Source organism: Nicotiana tabacum, chromosome 1, assembly GCF_000715075.1.
Source record: "Nicotiana tabacum cultivar K326 chromosome 1, ASM71507v2, whole genome shotgun sequence".
Taxonomy (NCBI): domain Eukaryota; kingdom Viridiplantae; phylum Streptophyta; class Magnoliopsida; order Solanales; family Solanaceae; genus Nicotiana; species Nicotiana tabacum.
This window is the reverse complement of record NC_134080.1, coordinates 34,750,955-34,770,218: the sequence shown is the minus strand read 5'-3', so window position 1 is coordinate 34,770,218 and position 19,264 is coordinate 34,750,955. Positions and strand designations below refer to the sequence as shown.

Sequence of the window (19,264 nt, the reverse complement as noted above, 5' to 3'; positions counted from 1 at the left end):
TTGAATATGGACTGTTGAAGCAAGTTGGCAATTTGCAATGCAATTGCAAAACCCAAATCTGATTGGCTACTTTGGGTAGTGAGGCTATCTATAAATAGCAGCCCTCACTTTCATTTCATGTACACCAAATCGAGAGATCATTGTTGTTGAGAGCCGTAGTATCACTGACAATTGTTTCACAAAAAGATTAGTAACTCGAAAGGAAAGGAAGACAAATCACACACACAACCAAATATATAGCTAAATTTGTTTTTAGCTCCCCGACAATGGCACCAAAAATTGATATCGCCCAAATTCACACCACTAATTGGGATTGTGAAGTGGTCGATGCAATTATAATTACCTTCCACAGAGAGCTTATATTGGATTAGGTATATATCTTGACTAAGTGTATGATGTGCCCAAAATGGTTTGGTTGTTTCTTTCTACTTCTGATTTTTATGCTAATGTTTCTAAATGAAAAGCTAGAGAACGATATTTTTGGTGGTGGTGTTTTTCAAGATTATAAAAGATCTAGGGTCGTGCTTCTACCTAGGTAGTTACCTAATAGATTGTGGGCTTTAGGGTAGATTTGATTGGTCGTGATATAATATAGCAATCACACACAAATTATCCACTCGATACCTCCCGGTAGTTAGAGTGGTTTTGCCCAATCTGGCCTTCTCAAGTCCAAATGGGTAATTCACAAAACAAGTGATAGATGCTCAAGTCGGGTCTTGCTATCTCTAGATTCAAGACTTTAATTGGGGCCATCAATTTCTTGAGTTCACCCCAATTCCTTGTTAGCCAAGTTTTCCTAGACTTAGTCTCTCTTTCTCAAGTAGAGGATAAGTCAATTAGGCATGATTCAATATTTACAACCATTAATTCTTAAATCCAAGTAAGAACTAGGCTAAATATCACTCACCCAATCACAAACAAGCTCTATATTAAATACGCATTAGGTACCCACACTAGGGTTGGGTCATAAACTAACTAAGAAATTAGCTACTCATAGAGAAAATTGAAGAAACTAAAGAAGAAAATAAGATTAAACTCATAATAGATGATAAATGGAAGTAAATCCAATGTTAAAATGATAAACTATTACAAAGTTACCCAAAGCAGTAAAGGAAAAATGGCAATCTATTTTCTGGTGTTCAAACTTAAACTAATTTTGACAGAAAAGACTATTTATACACAGCTGAAATTATCGGATAAAATTGCCCCTGCGGAGGTTTGCGACCGCATAATTCTGTGTGCGGTCTGCACTTTGAAGCTGGCTTGACAGGATGGACTTCTGCGGCCGCACAATTCTGGGTTGCGGCCGCACTTCTTCAGATTCCATGGATCGTATATTTTTTAGTGTGGACGCACTCTTGAACTTGAGCTTGACATGAGAGACTTCTGCGAACTACACATTTCTGAGTGCATCCGCACTTTTAAATTCTGCGGTCGCACAATAATGATGCGGTCCGCACTTCTTCATGACCCAGAATCCATGTTACACCTTATGTATTCGGCGTTATCATGCTGTAAATGGGCTAATTCGATAGGAAGATAATTTCTATAAGATATTTAAATGATGCGATAGTTATACGTTAAGATTGGAAGTCATTTGAGTTATGATTAAAAATTCGACAAAGATCGCCGCAAGTTACGGGCTTAAATTTTACTGGAATTTGGATAAAATGTTGATGAGCTTTTATCTCAATATACTGGGAGTTATGGTGTGTTCTACCTACCGAATCGATGTTCTATGAGTCTAGTTTCCAATGCAACAAACCATTCATTAATACAACTTCGGAGTAGAGAGATATTAACCTTTTCGTACAGGGGTACACACTGTTACGGGAACAGTGTGCTTAGTCGGATTTAGTTAAAAAAATTTTATTTAAGTCATTCTTTAAAACTGAAATCCCTACGTTTTATCCTCTCCAAAATAGAACCTAACACCTGGGGATTTTCTCTCAAACTCCTCCCATCCATCTAGCCAATGATAACAACAATTTAGTCATCCTCAAAATGGATAACACCATGGTAACTTCGGAATCGTGAATTCTTCGGTGTTTCACTTTTCATAGCAAGACTCCGCCTTGAAGTAATTTCGAATTTTGAGTAATTCTGGTCACATAAGGTATGATTTAACTTCCTCTTTGATCTTTGTAAACTTCTACCATAAGAATTCCTAAGAAATGGTTGAAACCTCTATAGAAATATTCTTGATTTTTTTAAGAAACCTCTCTTAATATGGCTTGATTGTTGGGGCTGTTCTATATGGTTTTATTGTGTTGTTTGGATCTATGAAGACATGGATGGAATCCTGTCGATGAGGAGATGTAGTAAAGTAAAATTTGGTGGTGCGTTGGGGAGAAATTAATCTACAAAAGAGTCTACAAATTTATGGCCACAAGTTGTTCGCATAAATGTCTAAATGAAGAATTATATAAGCTATGAGCTTGAATTTGATTTTGAATGGTTCGTATTATGTAGGAAATCATTCCTAAAGCTTTCGAGGTCTCGGAAATAGTATATAACTCCATCGACAAGGTATGTAGGGCTTTTGCTATACTTTTCGACATGACTAGAATTCGAATACACGTTTATCGAATTGTCTCGTCGGATTCGAGTTATTTCACCTTCAACTGATAAAGAGTCTTAGACCTGATCCTTTCTCATAGATTGCTTAATCTAGAGGATATCTATGAATTCTCGGATTTCCTTGTTCCTTGCTTAAAAAGAACTAGAGCCTTTTTACTCGTTCTCCTTTCGACGTTCATATAAATCATGAATAAGTAACACTTCAAAGGTATTCATAATACATAACTCTCATGTTCTTAGTACTTGTTGGCTCGTAGTAAAAAAAATTTAAATATTTTAGCAACAACCATGATAGTCGAGGAATAATGATGGTAGGCCACTTTGACTCTTCTTAGAATACGTCTTTTAAGGTTGGTTTCGCATTGCACCTATATAATTCATGATTTAGTATATGTATGTATTTACTTTCATTACCGAGCCGCACTATAGACGGTCGGGTATGACACATATTGTGTAACCACTGATCAGTTGGGATTACCGAGCTTCACGTGGCCGGGTACGATTCTACCGAGACTTTATTTTGGCCGGGTATGATATGGATATTATAGCCCCACAGAGGGATTTATCATTATATAATATGATATATTATAAGTAGTAATAGTGAACGACGATTTCACGAGCATACATTTATATCCATGTTGAATTTTAGTTTCCTATCGCCCTACATATTCAGTACATATTTCGTACTGATGCATTTTTATGCGATGTGTTCATGCCCACAGGTTCGGATAGACAGAGCGGCGTGCCTCCTCAGTAGGACCCCCAGGATCAGCGTTGGGTTTCGCACTCCACTTCTTCGGAGTTGCTGACTTTGAGTCCATAAGTACTATTACAGATATATATGTGTGGTTTTGGGCATGTCGGGGGCTTTGTCCTGCCCTGTTGAGATTGTCTTACACTCTTAGAGGCTTGCAGACTAGCGGTCATTGTATATATATATATATATTTTTTTTTATATGGCCCTATCGGCCTCCTGGATAGCTGTTATACTGTTGTTGCAGCCTTGTTGGCCTAGGTTATATATATATATAATATGTATGTATATATATATGTCGTGTTGGGCTCTTCTACCTATAAGTTATTATATTTCAGATCATATCTCATGGTTGGTTCGCTCAAGCCTTCGAGCATCGGGTTCCAGCCACACCTCCCAAGGTTGGGGTGTGACAAACTTGGTATCATAGTAGGTCAATCCTAGGGAGTCTGCAAGCCGTGTCTAGTAGAGTCTTGTTTATGGTGTGTTGTGCACCACACTTATAAACATGAGGCTATTAGGCATTTAGGATTATTACTTTCTTCTTGATCTAGATCGTGCAATAGAGCCTAATCATAAGTGTTCATTCCTAATTCTCTTTTTGTTTACCTTCTCAGTGATGCCTAATACTACGAGACGGCAAGTGGCTATGAAATTTATTCAAAGGTTGGGTGAGGAGGCGGGAGAGGGCACAAGTCAGGTGCCACCTACTAATGTAGATCAACATGAGCCACAGAATGAGGCTGATTCTCAGGCTTCCGGGGTAGCACCCCCACCACCCCCGGAAGGGCGTAGAGGAGCTAACATACCTCCAGTCCCTCTCCCAGTTGTTCCTGATCAGGACCTAGACATGCGGAGTGCTGTATAATTGCTGACTCGAATAGTGGCCTCCCAGGCCCAACACCAGACCCTCGGTATTGCTGATAGGTCCGTGAGTGCGAGAGTTCGAGACTTTATCAACTTGGATCCTCTAGTATTTACAGGGGTTGATCCTAATGCTGACCCACAGGATTTTCTGGATCTTATGCAATGGACCTTACAAATTATACATGCCACGGATATTGAGTCAGTGGAGTTTACTTCTTATAGACTACGTGATGTTGCTGTGACATGGTTTGAGACTTGGAAGCAGACTTGGGGGCCTAATGTGCCACCAGTGACTTGGAAGGAGTTCTTTGAGGCATTTTTACAGCAATATTTGCCAATCGAGCTTCAAAGAGCCTGACGAGATAGGTTCTTACACTTAGAACAGGGTAATATGAGCGTTCGGGAATATAGCATGCAGTTAAACTCTTTGGCTAGGTATGCTCCTACGATTGTTGCTGATATGCGTGATCGGGTACACCAGTTTGTTAGTGGTTTGGAGGCACATTTGATAAATGAGTGCACTACAGATTCTCTAAACCAAGGAATGGATATTGCCTGTATTCAAGCATATGTACAGGGTCTAGAGGATCGCAAGAGGCAACAACGAGCCAATCGAGAGCATGATAGAGGTCAGCAGAAGAGGGTGTGGTTCGCAGGTAACACATGAGAGTTTCGAGGTGGATTTAGGCCACGGTTTCCCCGGTGTCAATCTTATCCGGTAGCCAGTGCGCCGCTACAGTTTTAGGGACAGCGACATGATCAGACCACTTATTCTGGTCCAGGTCAGAGTTCACGTACCCCAGGTCCACAGTTTAGAGGCGAGTTCAGTCAGATGAGGCCTCAGTTTCCTAGATGTGATCGATGTGACCGAAATCATTTTGGACCATGTCGCCAGGGTTTTGATGCATGTTATGCATGTGGACAGCAAGGTCATATTATGAGGCATTGTCCGATAACAGGTGGAGGGGGTATGGCTCAGCCGGCGGCATCTGCATGGGCTTCTTCTTCTTCCGTACGTCGTCCTAGGCAGAGTATACAGACATCAGCTGGCAGGGGTAGGGGAAGATTTGGCGCTTCTGGTTCAAGAGGTCAGCAGAATCGCATATATGCTTTATCGAGTCGTCAGGATTTAGGTCATCTCTAGACGTGGTTACAGGTATACTATCCGTCTTTTCTATCGATATGTATGCCTTGATAGATCCTGGTTCTACATTGTCGTATATCTCCCTCTTTGTTGCTAGTAAATGGGATATAGAGCCTGAATTGTTGCATAAGTCATTTGAGGTATCTACGCCAATGGGTGAGTCTGTTGTAGTTAGATGGGTATATCGAAGTTGTGACGTGAAGATTCATGACCGCCATATGTTAGCTGATTTGCATGAGCTAGAAATGGTTGATTTTGATATCATTATGTGTATGGATTGGTTGTCTTCTTGTTATGCCAATATAGATTGCTGGACAAAGATTGTTCGTTTTAATTTTCCAAGTGAGCCTATTATTGAATGGAAAGGTGATGCTGCAGCGCCTAAGGGAAAGTTTATTTCTTACCTTAAAGCTCGAAGGATGATTTTGAAAGGGTACATCTATCATTTGGTACGAGTGCATGATATGGAGGTGAAATCTCCAACTCTTCAATCGGTTCTCGTCGTGAATGAATTTCCCGATGTATTTCCTGATGAACTTCCTGGTCTTCCTCCAGAAAGAGAAATCAACTTTGCTATTGATATGCTTCTAGATACTCAGCCAATATCTATTCCTCAATACAGAATGGCTCCTGCTGAGTTAAAAGAATTGAAAGCCCAGTTGAAGGATCTTCTGAATAAGGGCTTTATCAGGCTCAACACATCTCCCCGGGGTGCACCAGTGTTGTTTGTTCGTAAGAAGGATGGTTCGTTAAGAATGTGTATTGACTATCGTCAGCTCAACAAAGTGACTATCAAGAACAAGTACCCCTTACCCAGAATTGATGATTTGTTTGATCAGTTGCAAGGTGCCAAATATTTCTCAAAGATTGACCTTCGATCTGGCTATCACCAATTGCGAGTTAAGGAGAGGGATATTCCGAAAACGGCTTTCCGGACTAGATATGGCCATTATGAATTCCTTGTGATGTCTTTTGGTCTTACTAATGCGCCAACAGCTTTCATGGATTTAATAAATCGGGTTTTCAAGCCATTTCTAGCTATATTTGTAATTGTTTTCATTGATGATATTCTGGTATATTCTCGATCAGAAGCAGAACATGAGGATCATTTGCGTGTGGTGTTGTAGACTTTGAAAAATCAGAAATTATATGCTAAATTCTCCAAATGTGAATTTTGGTTGAATTCAGTGGCTTTCCTTAGGCATATCGTTTCCGATGAAGGTATTAAGGTAGATGGTCAGAAATTGAAGCATTACAAAATTGGCCTAGACCCACAACTCCTACGGAAGTTCATAATTTCTTGGGCTTAGCTGGTTATTATTGGAGATTTGTTGAGAACTTCTCTTTTATTGTTGCTCCCATGACAAAATTGACACACAAAGCCGTTAAGTTCCAATGGTCTGATGCATGTGAAAGGAGCTTTCATGAGTTGAAGAAACGCTTAACATCGGCACCTGTTCTAGCACTTCTTAAGGGATCTGAAGGTTATGTGGTATATTGTGATGCATCCAGGGTGGGATTGGGATGTGTTCTAATGCAACATGGAAAAGTTATTGCATATGCTTCGAGGCAGTTGCGGAAGCACGAATACAATTATCCGACTCACGATATTGAGTTAGCAGCCGTTATATTTGCCTTGAAAATATAGTGTCATTATCTTTATGGTGTTCATGTGGATATCTATACAGATCATAAAAGTTTACAGTATATATTTAAGCAGAAAGACTTGAACTTGAGACAAAGGAGATGACTTGAATTGCTGAAGGACTATGATGTGGATATTTTGTACCATCCGGGCAAAGCGAATGTGGTAGCTGATGTGTTGAGTCGCAAATCCATGGGCAGCTTAAAGCATGTAGAAGTTGGGAAATTAGAAATGACTAAGGAGATATATCGATTGGCTAACCTGAGTGTGCGGCTACATGATACAGGTGACCAGGGTGTAGTAGTCCAAAATATTGTGGGGTCATCACTGGTAGCTGAGGTAGAAATGCGTCAATTTGAGGATCTAGAGCTAGTCAAGATTAAAGAGAGCATCCCTTTTCAGAAGAAGCAGTTGTTCGAGCAATCTGATAATGGAATTCTAAAATATAAAGGTCGATGGTGTGTACCTAATGTTGGGGAGCTTCGCAAGCAAATTATGACAGAGATGCACCAGTCTCGGTACTCAGTTCATCCTGGTTCAACCAAAATGTATAATGATCTTCGTCAGCTATACTGGTGGAACGACATGAAGAAAGATATAGCCACATTTGTGGCTCAGTGTCCCAACTACCAGCAGGTTAAAGCTGAACACCAGAAACCTGGATGGCTACTTCAAAATATTGAGATTCCAGCTTGGAAATGGGAATCGATTAATATGGATTTCATTACAGGATTTCGCAATTCTTGTCGTAAGTTCAATTTTATTTGGGTCATTGTGGATAGGCTGACGAAATCAGCTCACTTTCTCCCAGTTAGGACCACCTATCCAGCTGAAGACTATGCGAGCCTGTATATCAAGGAAATAGTTCGGCTACATGGAGTTCCGTTTTCTATTATATCTGACAGAGGTGCCGAATTTACAGCTAATTTCTGGAGGTCTTTTCAAGAAGGTTTGGGTACTCTTGTTAACCTTAGTACAATATTTCATCCGCAGACCGATGGACAAGCCGAACGCACTATTCAGACACTCGAAGATATGTTGCGAGCTTGTGTCTTAGACTTCAAGGGAAGTTGGGAAGATCATTTACTGCTTATTGAGTTTGCCTACAATAATAGTTATCATGCCGGTATTCAGATGGCACCTTATGAGGCACTATATGGGAGGAAATGCAGATCTCCTATTAGTTGGTTCGATGTTGGCGAGACAAAGTTGCTAGGACCTGAATTGGTACAGCAAGTTGTAGAAAAGGTAAAGTTGATCCAGGAAAGGTTGCGTACAGCTCAAAGTCAGCAGAAATCATATTTAGATAACCGACGTCGAGACTTGGAATTTGCTGTGGGAGACTGGGTATTCTTGAAAGTATCGCCTATGAAGGGTGTAATGAGATTTGGTAAGAAAGGAAAACTCAGCCCTAGATATGTTGGGCTATATCAGATTGTTCAGAGAATTGGGCTAGTAGCCTACAAACTTGACCTGCCACCGGAATTAGAAACAATCCATCCGGTATTTCACATTTCCATGCTTCACAAATTCTTAGGTGATCCTTCTTGCATCAGCCCTAGTGAGGATACTGAAGTTTCTAAGAACTTGTCATATGAAGAAATACCTGTTGCCATTCTTGACCGTCAAATCCGTAAGCTACGGACCAAAGAGGTAGCCTCAGTAAAAGTACTTTGGATGAGCAATAATGTAGAGGAAATGACATGGGAGGCCGAGGAGGACATGAAGTCTAGATACCCTCATTTATTTGAGTCTTCAGGTGATATGCTTGAGACAAATATGGCAGGTGTTGCACAGATATCAACCAGTGACAACTGAGGTAATTAAGTTACGGCTAACCTTCTTATTATCATTATTGTATAAGTAAATGGTCGTGTGAGGCCAAGTTGATGTTATTATGATGGTGTGTAGCCCTGTTTGGCCTTAGATATGTATGTTTGGGCTGATGACAGGTTTTGGATAGTCCTATTTATAGGGGAAACTCTGGCGAAATTTATTTTAAATTTTTTTTTCAGAAATAAGGTTAACCGTTAACATTCGAGGACGAATGTTCTGAAGGAGGTGAGAATGTTACACCTTGTGTGTTTGGCGTTATCATTCTGTAAATGGGCTAATTCGATAGGAAGATAATTTCTATGAGATATTTAAATGATGTAATAGTTATACGTTAAGATTGGAAGTCATTTGAGTTGTGATTAAAAATTCGACAAAGATCGCCGCAAGTTACGGGTTTAAAGTTTACTGGAATTTGGATAAACTTTTAATAAGATTTTCTCTCAATATACTAGGAGTTATGGTGTGTTCTAGGGATTTCCTCTTCGTATAGGGGTGCACACTGTTACGGGAATAGTGTGCTTAGTCGGGTTTAGTTAAAAAAAATTTATTTAAGTCATTCTTTAAAACTGAAACCCCCGCGTTTTATCCTCTCCAAAATAGAACCTAACACCTAGGGATTTCCTCTCAAACTCCTCCCATCCATCTAGCCAATGATAATAACAATTTAGTCATCCTCAAGATGGAGAACACCATGGTAACTTCGGAATCGTGAATTCTTCGGTGTTTCACTTTTCATAGCAAGACTCCGCCTTGAAGTAATTTCGAATTTTGAGTAATTCTGGTCACATAAGGTATGATTTAACTTCCTCTTTGATCTTTGTAAACTTCTACCATAAGAATTCCTAAGAAATGGTTGAAACCTCTATAGAAATATTCTTGATTATTTTAAGAAACCTCTCTTAATATTGTTGGGGTTGTTCTATATGGTTTTATTATGTTGTTTGGATCTGTGAAGATATGGATGGAATCCTGTCGATGAGGAGATGTAGTAATGTAAAATTTGGTGGTGTGTTGGAGGGAAATTAATCTACAAAAGAGTCTACAAATTCATGGCCACAAGTTGTTCGCGTAAATGTCTAAATGAAGAATAGATAAGCTATGAGCTTGAATTTGATTTTGAATGGTTCGTATTATGTAGGAAATCATTCCTAAGGCTTTCGAGGTCTCGGAAACAGTATATAACTCCATCGACAAGGTATGTAGGGCTTTCACTATACTTTTCGGCATGACTAGAATTCGAATAAACGTTTATCGAATTGTCTCGTCGGATTCGAGTTATTTCACCTTCAACTGATAAATATGCTTAGACCTGATCCTTTCTCATAGATTGCTTACTCTAGAGGATATCTATGAATTCTCGGATTTCCTTGTTCCTTGCTTAAAAAGAACTAGAGCCTTTTTACTCGTTCTCCTTTCGACGTTCATATAAATCATGAATAAGTAACACTTACTTCAAAGGTATTCATAATGAATAACTCTCATGTTCTTAGTACTTGTTGGCTCGTAGTAACAAAAATTAAATATTTTATCAACAACCATGATAGTCGAGGAATAATGATGGTAGGCCACTTTGACTCTTCTTAGAATACGTCTTTTAAGGTTGGTTTCGCATTGCACCTATATAATTCATGATTTAGTATATGTATATATTTACTTTCATTATCGAACCGCACTATAGACGGTCGGGTATGACACATATTGTGTAACCACTGATCAGTTGGGATTACCGAGCTTCACGTGGCCGGGTACGATTCTACCGAGCCTTTATTATGGCAGGGTATGTTATGGATATTATAGCCCCACGGAGGGATTTATTATTATATAATGTGATATATTATAAGTAGCAATAGTGAACGACGATTTCACGAGCATACATTTATATCCATGTTGAATTTTAGTTTCCTACCGAGGCTAGTTTCATAATTCAAATTGTCTCTATATCTCTTCTCTTGTTAATTACATTTTTCACGTTACACTTGTCCCCTTACATATTCAGTACATATTTCGTACTGACGCATTTTTATGCGCTGTGTTCATGCCCACAGGTTCGGATAGACAGAGCGGCGTGCCTCCTAAGTAGGACCCCTAGGATCAGCGTTGGGTTTCGCACTCCACTTCTTCGGAGTTGCTGACTTTGAGTCCATAGGTACTATTACAGATGTATATGTGTGGTTTTGGGCGTGTCGGGGGCTTTGTCCCGCCCTGTTGAGATTGTCTTACACTCTTAGAGTCTTGCAGACTAGCGGTCATTGTATATATATATTTTTCGTATGGCCCTATCGGCATCCTGGATAGCTGTTCTAATTTTTGCCTTGTATATATATATATATATATATATATATATATATATATATATATATATATATATATATATATATATGTCGTGTTGGGCTCTTCTGCCTGCAGGTTATTATATTTCAGATCATATCTCATGGTTGGTTCACTCGGGCCTTCGGGCATCGGGTGCCAGCCACACCTCCCAAGGTTGGGGTGTGACAATCCCATCTCTCTGAACCTCATCAGCTACGGCCACACAATAATTGTGCGGTCCGCACATTGCAAAGGAAATCTGTTAGAGATTTCTTCATGGTCTGCGGGTGCACGCAATATTGTGCGGTCTGCATTTTCTCTTTTTGCTTCATTTTAGTCCTTGTCCAAAATTACTCCTTCTTGAGTTGATTTTTATCTCTTTGACTCATATTCCAACACTCATGCAAGTAAGCATATTTCATCAGTTTTCGGGAATATCTTTAAGTAATTTTGAGCTAAAACGAAAGTAAAAGAGTGCAAATAAATAGTCAAAATCCCTACTTACAAGCAACAATGAAGAAACGAGAGAGAAGTATCTGAGAGTCTGTTATTTTGATATAAAATGAACATTGGTCTCTAAATGAATCTAACTATTGTGTATATATATTTACAAGTACAAATGGGTCGGGTTGCACCCTTTAAATACAAATAGATCCGCATCGGATTTTTTGTAGTTTGTGGGTTGCTGCTGCTTTACGACGGGTTATTGTATGTTGGGTTGTGAATCATCATATTGGGCTCTAACAGTTTGTGAGATAAATAGTGAATATGAGTAATATCGTAGTGAGATGTTTAAAATAAAGAATGTTATTCTTTTGAAGTTATAATAGTCTTTTGATACTATCAAGTTATAATATTACAGTGATATTATATTACTCCGCTCGAGTATTGTATTTTAGCCTGTCAAAAGATTTGGTGTCGTTGTTAATGTCTTGTGTTATTGTAATTTATCGTGGATATTGTTCGTGGGCGGGATATTACTTTCTCAACATAGCTGTGTTCGGAAGGCAATACTCTAGAAACTGGGCATGTGAAACTTCTGTTCTCGCTTTTCCTTTTATCTTCTCTTGTCTATAGAAGAATGAAGATGTGAAATGTTACTCCCTTAGAAGAGTGAAGTATACGCGCTAACATTGGATTAGTTCCCAACTCTTACTTAATTCCTTTTATTTGATCACTAGAGTCCTATCTCAACTGTGTTATATTTCAACTCGTGGGGATATAGTACTTTTCTTTAATTTGTTGGAGCAGTTAGTACCTCTGAGCACCTTCTCTCTCTTTGGGTTGCTGAAGCGAGGCATAAAAATCCTTGAAGTTCTCTTTGAAATGACTGTGGACAAATTCCTCTATTAACTTCAGATTTTCTGTCAACTGCACTATGCTGTGTCATATAATGCAGTAGCTGATCTCTACTCACTTTAGTGTTCACTTTTTATTTTGTTCATTTTTGTAAGTTTTGATGTTCTGTACTGAAGTCTTCGCTGCAATAGTGGTCTGGGTTGTTGGGACGTAGTTAGGGCTCGATGGGTTTGTGTAAATCTTGACATGTGGTGGTGAATAGTTACTAACAGATTAGGATTTACTTTGCCTTGCTTAACTTCTCCCTTTGCTTTTTCTCCTGCTTTAACATTTGGCAGGTTTCATGTATGTGTGTGTGTGTGTGGGGGGGGGGGGGTTATGTTTCTGCCAGCAATAGATTTTTATGTCTCTTAGGTATATTCTTTTATCAACCAAATGTATCGATTGTAGATTTCTAGTGCAGAGCCCTATGAAGTGTTGTGTTCAACTCTAATCACTGTCGTAATATAACAAAGTCAGTGCCAAGTTTTGTATTGTTATTATTTTCGTTCATATGGCAGTGATAGTAACTTTGCATACGAAGTGGCCGGTGACTTGTAGCTATGCGGTTGCTTTTCTTTTCTACTTGTTGAATTACTATTGCATTTGTATTTATTTAGCTGACTTTTAAGACTTTTAGCCCTTAATTAACTGTAGAAAATAAGCTTACTAGACATGTCTAACATCAAAGTGAGTATTATATTTTTGTAGGTATCATTTAACATTTTCATGTAAAGACTTGTGCATTGACTACTATATATCACACATTTGGAATTGTCCCTTTTTTTCCACTAAAATTCTATAAATGTGATGTAGAAATAGGAAGAAACAAGTAGCCCCCAGTCCGGACTTGTGCATTGACTTGAGCTATATATGGCATGTTCAACAATTGCTAATGACTAAGAAAAAGCTTGTCTCATGTAGATTTCAATTGAATTCATGGAAAGACTTGTGCACTAACTTAAATTAAACATTGGGTTATCTATTTTTTATTGTAGTAATTAGATCAATATTGTTACCCTGATGATGAAAAAAAATTCAAGAATTGCAATTTTTTCTTAACATTAAATCAATTATGTCTTTGTCTCTTTGAAAGGGAAAAAGGCACTTATTCTTATAATATCAATCAAACAGTCGCAACAATTTTGACAAGTCAAAGAAAACTATTCTCCTCTATATATTTGCGTAGCTTTTTCTTAATTTCCAGAAACAACTTTTGAACTCCTTTTATACAAACATGGGCTACAAATATCGTCTAGCATGAACTTGCTTTTTCTTCATCCACATTAGCTCAATTGTGCCACAAAGATCAAAGCATTTCCCTTCTAAAATTCAAGCAGACGCTTACTATAGATCTCTTGGCTTCTGCTTCCTGTGATATCGCTAGTCAAAAAACGAGTACATGCAATATGAGCAGAGATTGTTGCTTATGGGATGACGTGCAGTGCGATGAGATGTCTGGCCATGTTACTGAGCTTGACCTTGGCTGCAGCCACTGATTGATTCTAACAGCAGCCTATTCCACCTTGAGCAGAGATAACGATCTTGAAGGACCGATTCCTCTGTTTGCAAGTGGAATGCAGAATCTGAAGGTACTTTACCTATCAAATAACTCCCTGAATGGAGAAATACCATCCTGGATATACACGCTTCCATCACTAACTGAACTAGACTTGAGCTGTAACCACTTTTCTGGTCAACTTGATTATTTCAAGTCCAATTCACTAGTCGTTATTGACTTAAGTGGCAATCAGTTGCAAGGCGTCAATTCAAAACCTTGTAAATCTAGAACAACTTATTCTTTTCTTTAACAATTTTAGTGACAATGTAGACGTCAGCATTTTACAAACCTCAAACAACGTCACTCGTTGGGTCTTTCATATAATAGTATTTCGTTGACCAATGAGAACAAAGTCAAGTTTACCTTATCCGAATCTCTTACAGCCTTATCCCTGTCCGGTTGTGAAGTAAAAGAATTGGATTTTTTGAGATCAGCAAAGGAACTTTTTTCTTTGAATCTTTCAAATAACAATATTCAAGGAACAATTCCTGATTGGGCATGGTCTAATTGGATGCACTCAGTGTATTATCTTAACTTATCCCACAACATGTTGATAAGTATCGACTATATTTCATCATTTTTTTCAACTAGATATCTAGATTTGCGATCCAATTTTTTTCAAGGATCGCTACCTATTCTATCGTCCTCTCTAAGTTATTTTTTCATATCAAATAATAGTCTCAGTGGGAAAATCCCTTCTTCTGTTTGCAATTTGACATCATTAATAGTTCTTGATTTGGAAAGAAACAATTTGAAGGGAGCAATTTCATAATGTTTGGGTAACATGAGTCACCAACTTGAGGTTTTAGATATGCAACACAATTTTCTTTCTGGAAATCTCCAAACAACTTTTAGAGTTGGAAGTGGACTGAAAAGCTTCAACTTGCATGGCAAAAAGGTAGAGAGAAAAATTCCAAAATCCTTAGCCAATTACAAACAGCTGGAAGTTCTTGATTTGGGAAAAAATCACCTCAATGATACATTCGCTATGTGGTTGGGGACTCTTCCAAAGCTACAAGTTTTAAGCTTGACATCCAATAAACTATACAGACCAATTAGAACTTCAGGGATTAAAAGCATGTTTCCTCAGCTTCGGATGTTAGATCTCTCATGCAATGCATTTACAACAGAGTTGCCAACAAGTCTTTTTCACCATTTGAAAGCCATGACGAGAATCGATCAAGCAATGAAGACACCACTTGATGGATATTACCAAGATTCTGTAGCTGCCGTAACAAATTGACATGGGCTTGAAGTTGTGAGAATCTTGTCTTTGTACACCACTATGGATCTTTCAAACAATAAATTTGAAGGACAAATTCCAAGTATTATGGGAGATCTAATTGCACTTCGTGTGTTGAACTTATCTCATAATGGATTGGAAGATCATATACCGAAATCACTTAAAATTTTATCTGTAGTTGAATCACTAGACATTTCATTTAACCAGTTTTCAGGAGAGATACCGCAACAACTTGCTTCTCTTAAGTCTCTTGCGTTCTTAAATCTCTCCCACAATCATCCCCTAGGATGCATTCCTCAAGGAACTCAATTTCAAACCTTTGAGAATAAGTCATATGAAGGTAATGATAGATTACTTGAATTCCCAGTTTCGGAAGATTGTGGAAGTAGCAGGATTCCCGAGACAAACAACACAACATGCGTTTTGAATGAAGAAAGCAATTCTATATTTCTAAGTGAATTTAGGAAAGCAATTCTTATGGGATACGCGAGTGGACTAATTATTGGATTATCCATTGCATATTTTATGCTTTCAGCTCGAAATCCCAATTGGCTTTCTTGGATTGTTGAAGAACTAGAACACAAAATCACCATGAGAAGGCGAAAGAAGCAGCGAGGCCGTCAAAAGCACTACAGAAAAAGAAGAAATAATGGTGTCTAGACAAGTTCCAGTCGTCCAATATGTAATTTCAGGAATATATTCATATTAAGCTCTATATCTGATTCTTTTTTAGTTTATATTAACTGGCATTATATATCTTCATTTGAATATTTCTTGCTTTATTAGCTTGCTAAGTGTATCTTTATTAATGCATGAGAACTGAGATTATTTATTCTATATCTCACTCTTCCATTGAAACTTAGTATGAATTAAATGTAGGCAAAGAATGTGTCTAGTTGAAATACCATGGGAAAAGACTATGTACTATAGATGTTTACAACAGCAAATGCCACAAGGAACATGAAGATTAATAGATGCTTTCGATTTTTTTTTTGTACTGTAAATGTTGTTGTCTTTTTTTCTTTTTTCTTTTTTTTGTTTTTAAATAGAAAAAAGAGAACAAATTCTTGTCCTTAGTGTCACGACCCATTTTCTAAACAAGTCGGAACCGACACTCGACCACTAAACATGACCGAGCGAACCATCTCTGCTTATCAAATCTATTAACTCCAAATTTTATATGCAACAAGGCAATACTCTAACAAAATACTTTTTATTAAATTAAATATTTAAACAAATCAACTCCAAAACTTTATTCGTAGTAACTACCGAATTACTACTAAGTTATTATCAAAAACATCTGAATCTTAACCCAACGACTATGTCCATGAAACCTCTACTAATAAACCGACGCACTGCTCAGGACATGAGATTTCCTGGACAGTTCTCTAAGTAAACAAAGAAATAACTAAATAAAGATGACTCAAAGGGATACTCCACAAATAGAAGCGGAGCTCACCAATAGCACTAGAAGAGAAGGAAGTCCTAACCCGTAGTCTACTCGCCTGCAAAATTGATTCCTACGTTGTACCGCAGACCAACATAGGTTCCCAAGAAAGAATGTCAGTACCATCCATTGTACTCATGTCACGACCCTAAACCCGGACCCGGTCTTGATGGCACCTCTCGTGAATACAAGGCTAACCCACACTTTCCCATTTCAGTTTTAAGCAATTAAATAATAAGAATTAAGTCGAAAACGTAATAAACAACCCAAAGGTAATCAGTTAACAAAATAGTTTGCGGAAAATAAACCCAACACAGCCCGATACCAGGGTGTCACTAGTCATGAGCATCTATCAATTTTAACACAAGGCTAAAAGGTCTACAAAGCTATTACAAGTCACTAATACGGAAAAAGAAATGAGATAAGGGGGAGAAACACGGGACTGCGGACGCCAAGCAGCTACCTCGTGAACTCCGAAGTCTGCCGGGAGCTCTCAACTCTCTCTAGCAGGGTCAGCAATGCCTGAATTTGCACACATGATGTAGGGAGTAAAGTGAGTACTCTAACTCAGTGAGTAATAATCATAAATAAAGACTGAAAGCAAGAAATCACGTAAGGCACATTACAGGCTACAATGAAGCAGTAAAAGCCAATAAAATAGTGAATCAGTAAAGATATGTAAAAATCATTTTAGCTCAGTTTAAACTTCATAAAAGGCCTTTTCAACAATTAAGCAGGTAAATGACAGGCAATAAGAAAGATTAACACATAAAAGGTTCACCCCTCGGGCACAATGTCAACAAATCCGCCCCTCGGGCACATATCTCAGAACAACACCAGCCCCTTGGGCTATATCTCACATCACAATGGGTACCCGCGCTCACTAGGAGTGTGCAGACTCCTGGAGGGGCCCCTTACAGCCCAAGCACAATATCAAGCCATCTCGTGGCATCATCACTAGGCTCTCGGCCTCATATCAACAAGCCACCTCGTGGCGTACATATCTCAGGCCATCGGCCTCAGAATCATAATCAGTGTTTCCTCACAAATAGGCCTCAGTCAAATATCCTCACAAGCCGCTCGGACAATAGTAAAACATGATTCTCAGCCCAAAATATCATTTAGAAGATCATTTAAGTGTTAAAACAGAGTAAACATGGCTAAGATATGAAAATAGTGGAATATAGCATGACTGAGTTCAAGTATAAAGTCAAAACAGTGAGAAAATATCAATAAAAAATCCCCTAATGGTTCAAATAGTTGGCATGAGGCCCAAATATGGCTTTAAGCCCAAAATAAAATGTTCACAAATATATTTCTGTCAAATACGCGGTAAAATAGTCATTCGCGACGGACTAAGTCACAATCCCCAACAGTGCACGACTCCACGCTCGTCATCAAGCGTGTGTGTTACCTTAATATAGCACAATGATGTGCAATCCGGGGTTTCATACCCTCAGGACATCATTTACAATCATTACTCACCCCAATGCGGTCCAAACTCTAGCCCCGACGCCTTTGCCCCTCGAATCGGCCTCCACTCGCATCGAATCTATCCAAAATCAGAATCACGACATCAAAATATGCTAAGGGAACGAAGCCCAAGCTGAAATATTCAATTTACAACATAAATCCTGAAATTATCAAAACCCGATCCCCGGGCCCACGTCTCGGATTCCGATAAAAATCACATCAATGGATTCCTTATCACTCCCCAAGTTCATTCATACCAAAAGCATCAAAATCCAACCACAAATGGCCCCTCAAATCCCAAATTCTAGGTCTCCAATTTCAAGCCCTAGTTCTTCAATTTTAGGCCTAATTTCCACGATTAATTAGGTAGATTTTGCATTAGAAACGAGTATTAAGTCCATGAATCTTACCTCCAAGTGATTCCCCTTGAATCCCTCTTCAATCCTCTTCAAAAAGCTCCAAAAACGCTCAAAAATGGTGGAAATAAACCCCAAAATCGCGGACAAGATGGCTATTTAAACATTCTACCCAGACCTCATTTCCATCTTCGTGAACGCGATCAATGCCTCGCTTCCCGAAGCATAAATCAACTTTGATCAAAATTTCCTCTTCGCGATCATGACATGCCTATCGCGAATGCGATGCTTCCTCAAACAACTCTTCGCGAACACACCCCCTCTCTCGCGATTGCGATGAACAACTCGATCTCAAGCCCAGCTGACCAAATTCTTTTACGCAAACGCGGTCCCCTTCACGCGAATGCGATGACCAATCACTCAGCCCTTCGCGAATGCGGAGCCTTCCTCGCGAATGCAAAGGCTTAAATCATCTGCCTTCTCAGCTAACCCTTCACGAACGCGAGGACCTACTCGCGAACGCGAAGGTCAAATTCTCTGCAACACTTCAGCAGTTTTTCTACAATTCCAAACAACATGAAATGGTCCGATTGACCACCCGAAACTCACCTGAGGCCATTGGGACCTCAACCAAACATGCCAACTTATCCCATAGCCTCATTCAAACTTGTTCCAACCTTGGGAATGCTCAAAAAAACATCGAAACACCA

The 19,264-nt window shown here is 38.8% G+C and overlaps 1 protein-coding gene, 1 long non-coding RNA gene and 1 pseudogene across 2 annotated transcripts; all 3 read left to right on the top strand.

The window, feature by feature from the left end:
* The first annotated feature begins 4,613 nt into the window (after positions 1-4,613).
* Positions 4,614-8,808, top strand: LOC107780957 (uncharacterized). Its single transcript, XM_075218816.1, has 7 exons — positions 4,614-4,857; positions 4,984-5,289; positions 5,400-5,501; positions 5,652-6,073; positions 7,111-7,925; positions 8,163-8,337; positions 8,425-8,808. Exons 1-7 carry the CDS (start codon positions 4,614-4,616, stop codon positions 8,806-8,808), a joined length of 2,448 nt encoding a protein of 815 aa, XP_075074917.1.
* A 698-nt stretch (positions 8,809-9,506) lies between these two features.
* Positions 9,507-10,896, top strand: LOC142180254 (uncharacterized). The gene is made up of 3 exons (XR_012708505.1): positions 9,507-9,617; positions 9,965-10,021; positions 10,872-10,896. It is a non-coding gene; the product is annotated as an uncharacterized LOC142180254 (long non-coding RNA).
* Positions 10,897-13,149: 2,253 nt separating this feature from the next.
* Positions 13,150-16,231, top strand: LOC107808889 (receptor-like protein 6; annotated as a pseudogene).
* The last annotated feature ends 3,033 nt before the right edge of the window (positions 16,232-19,264 follow it).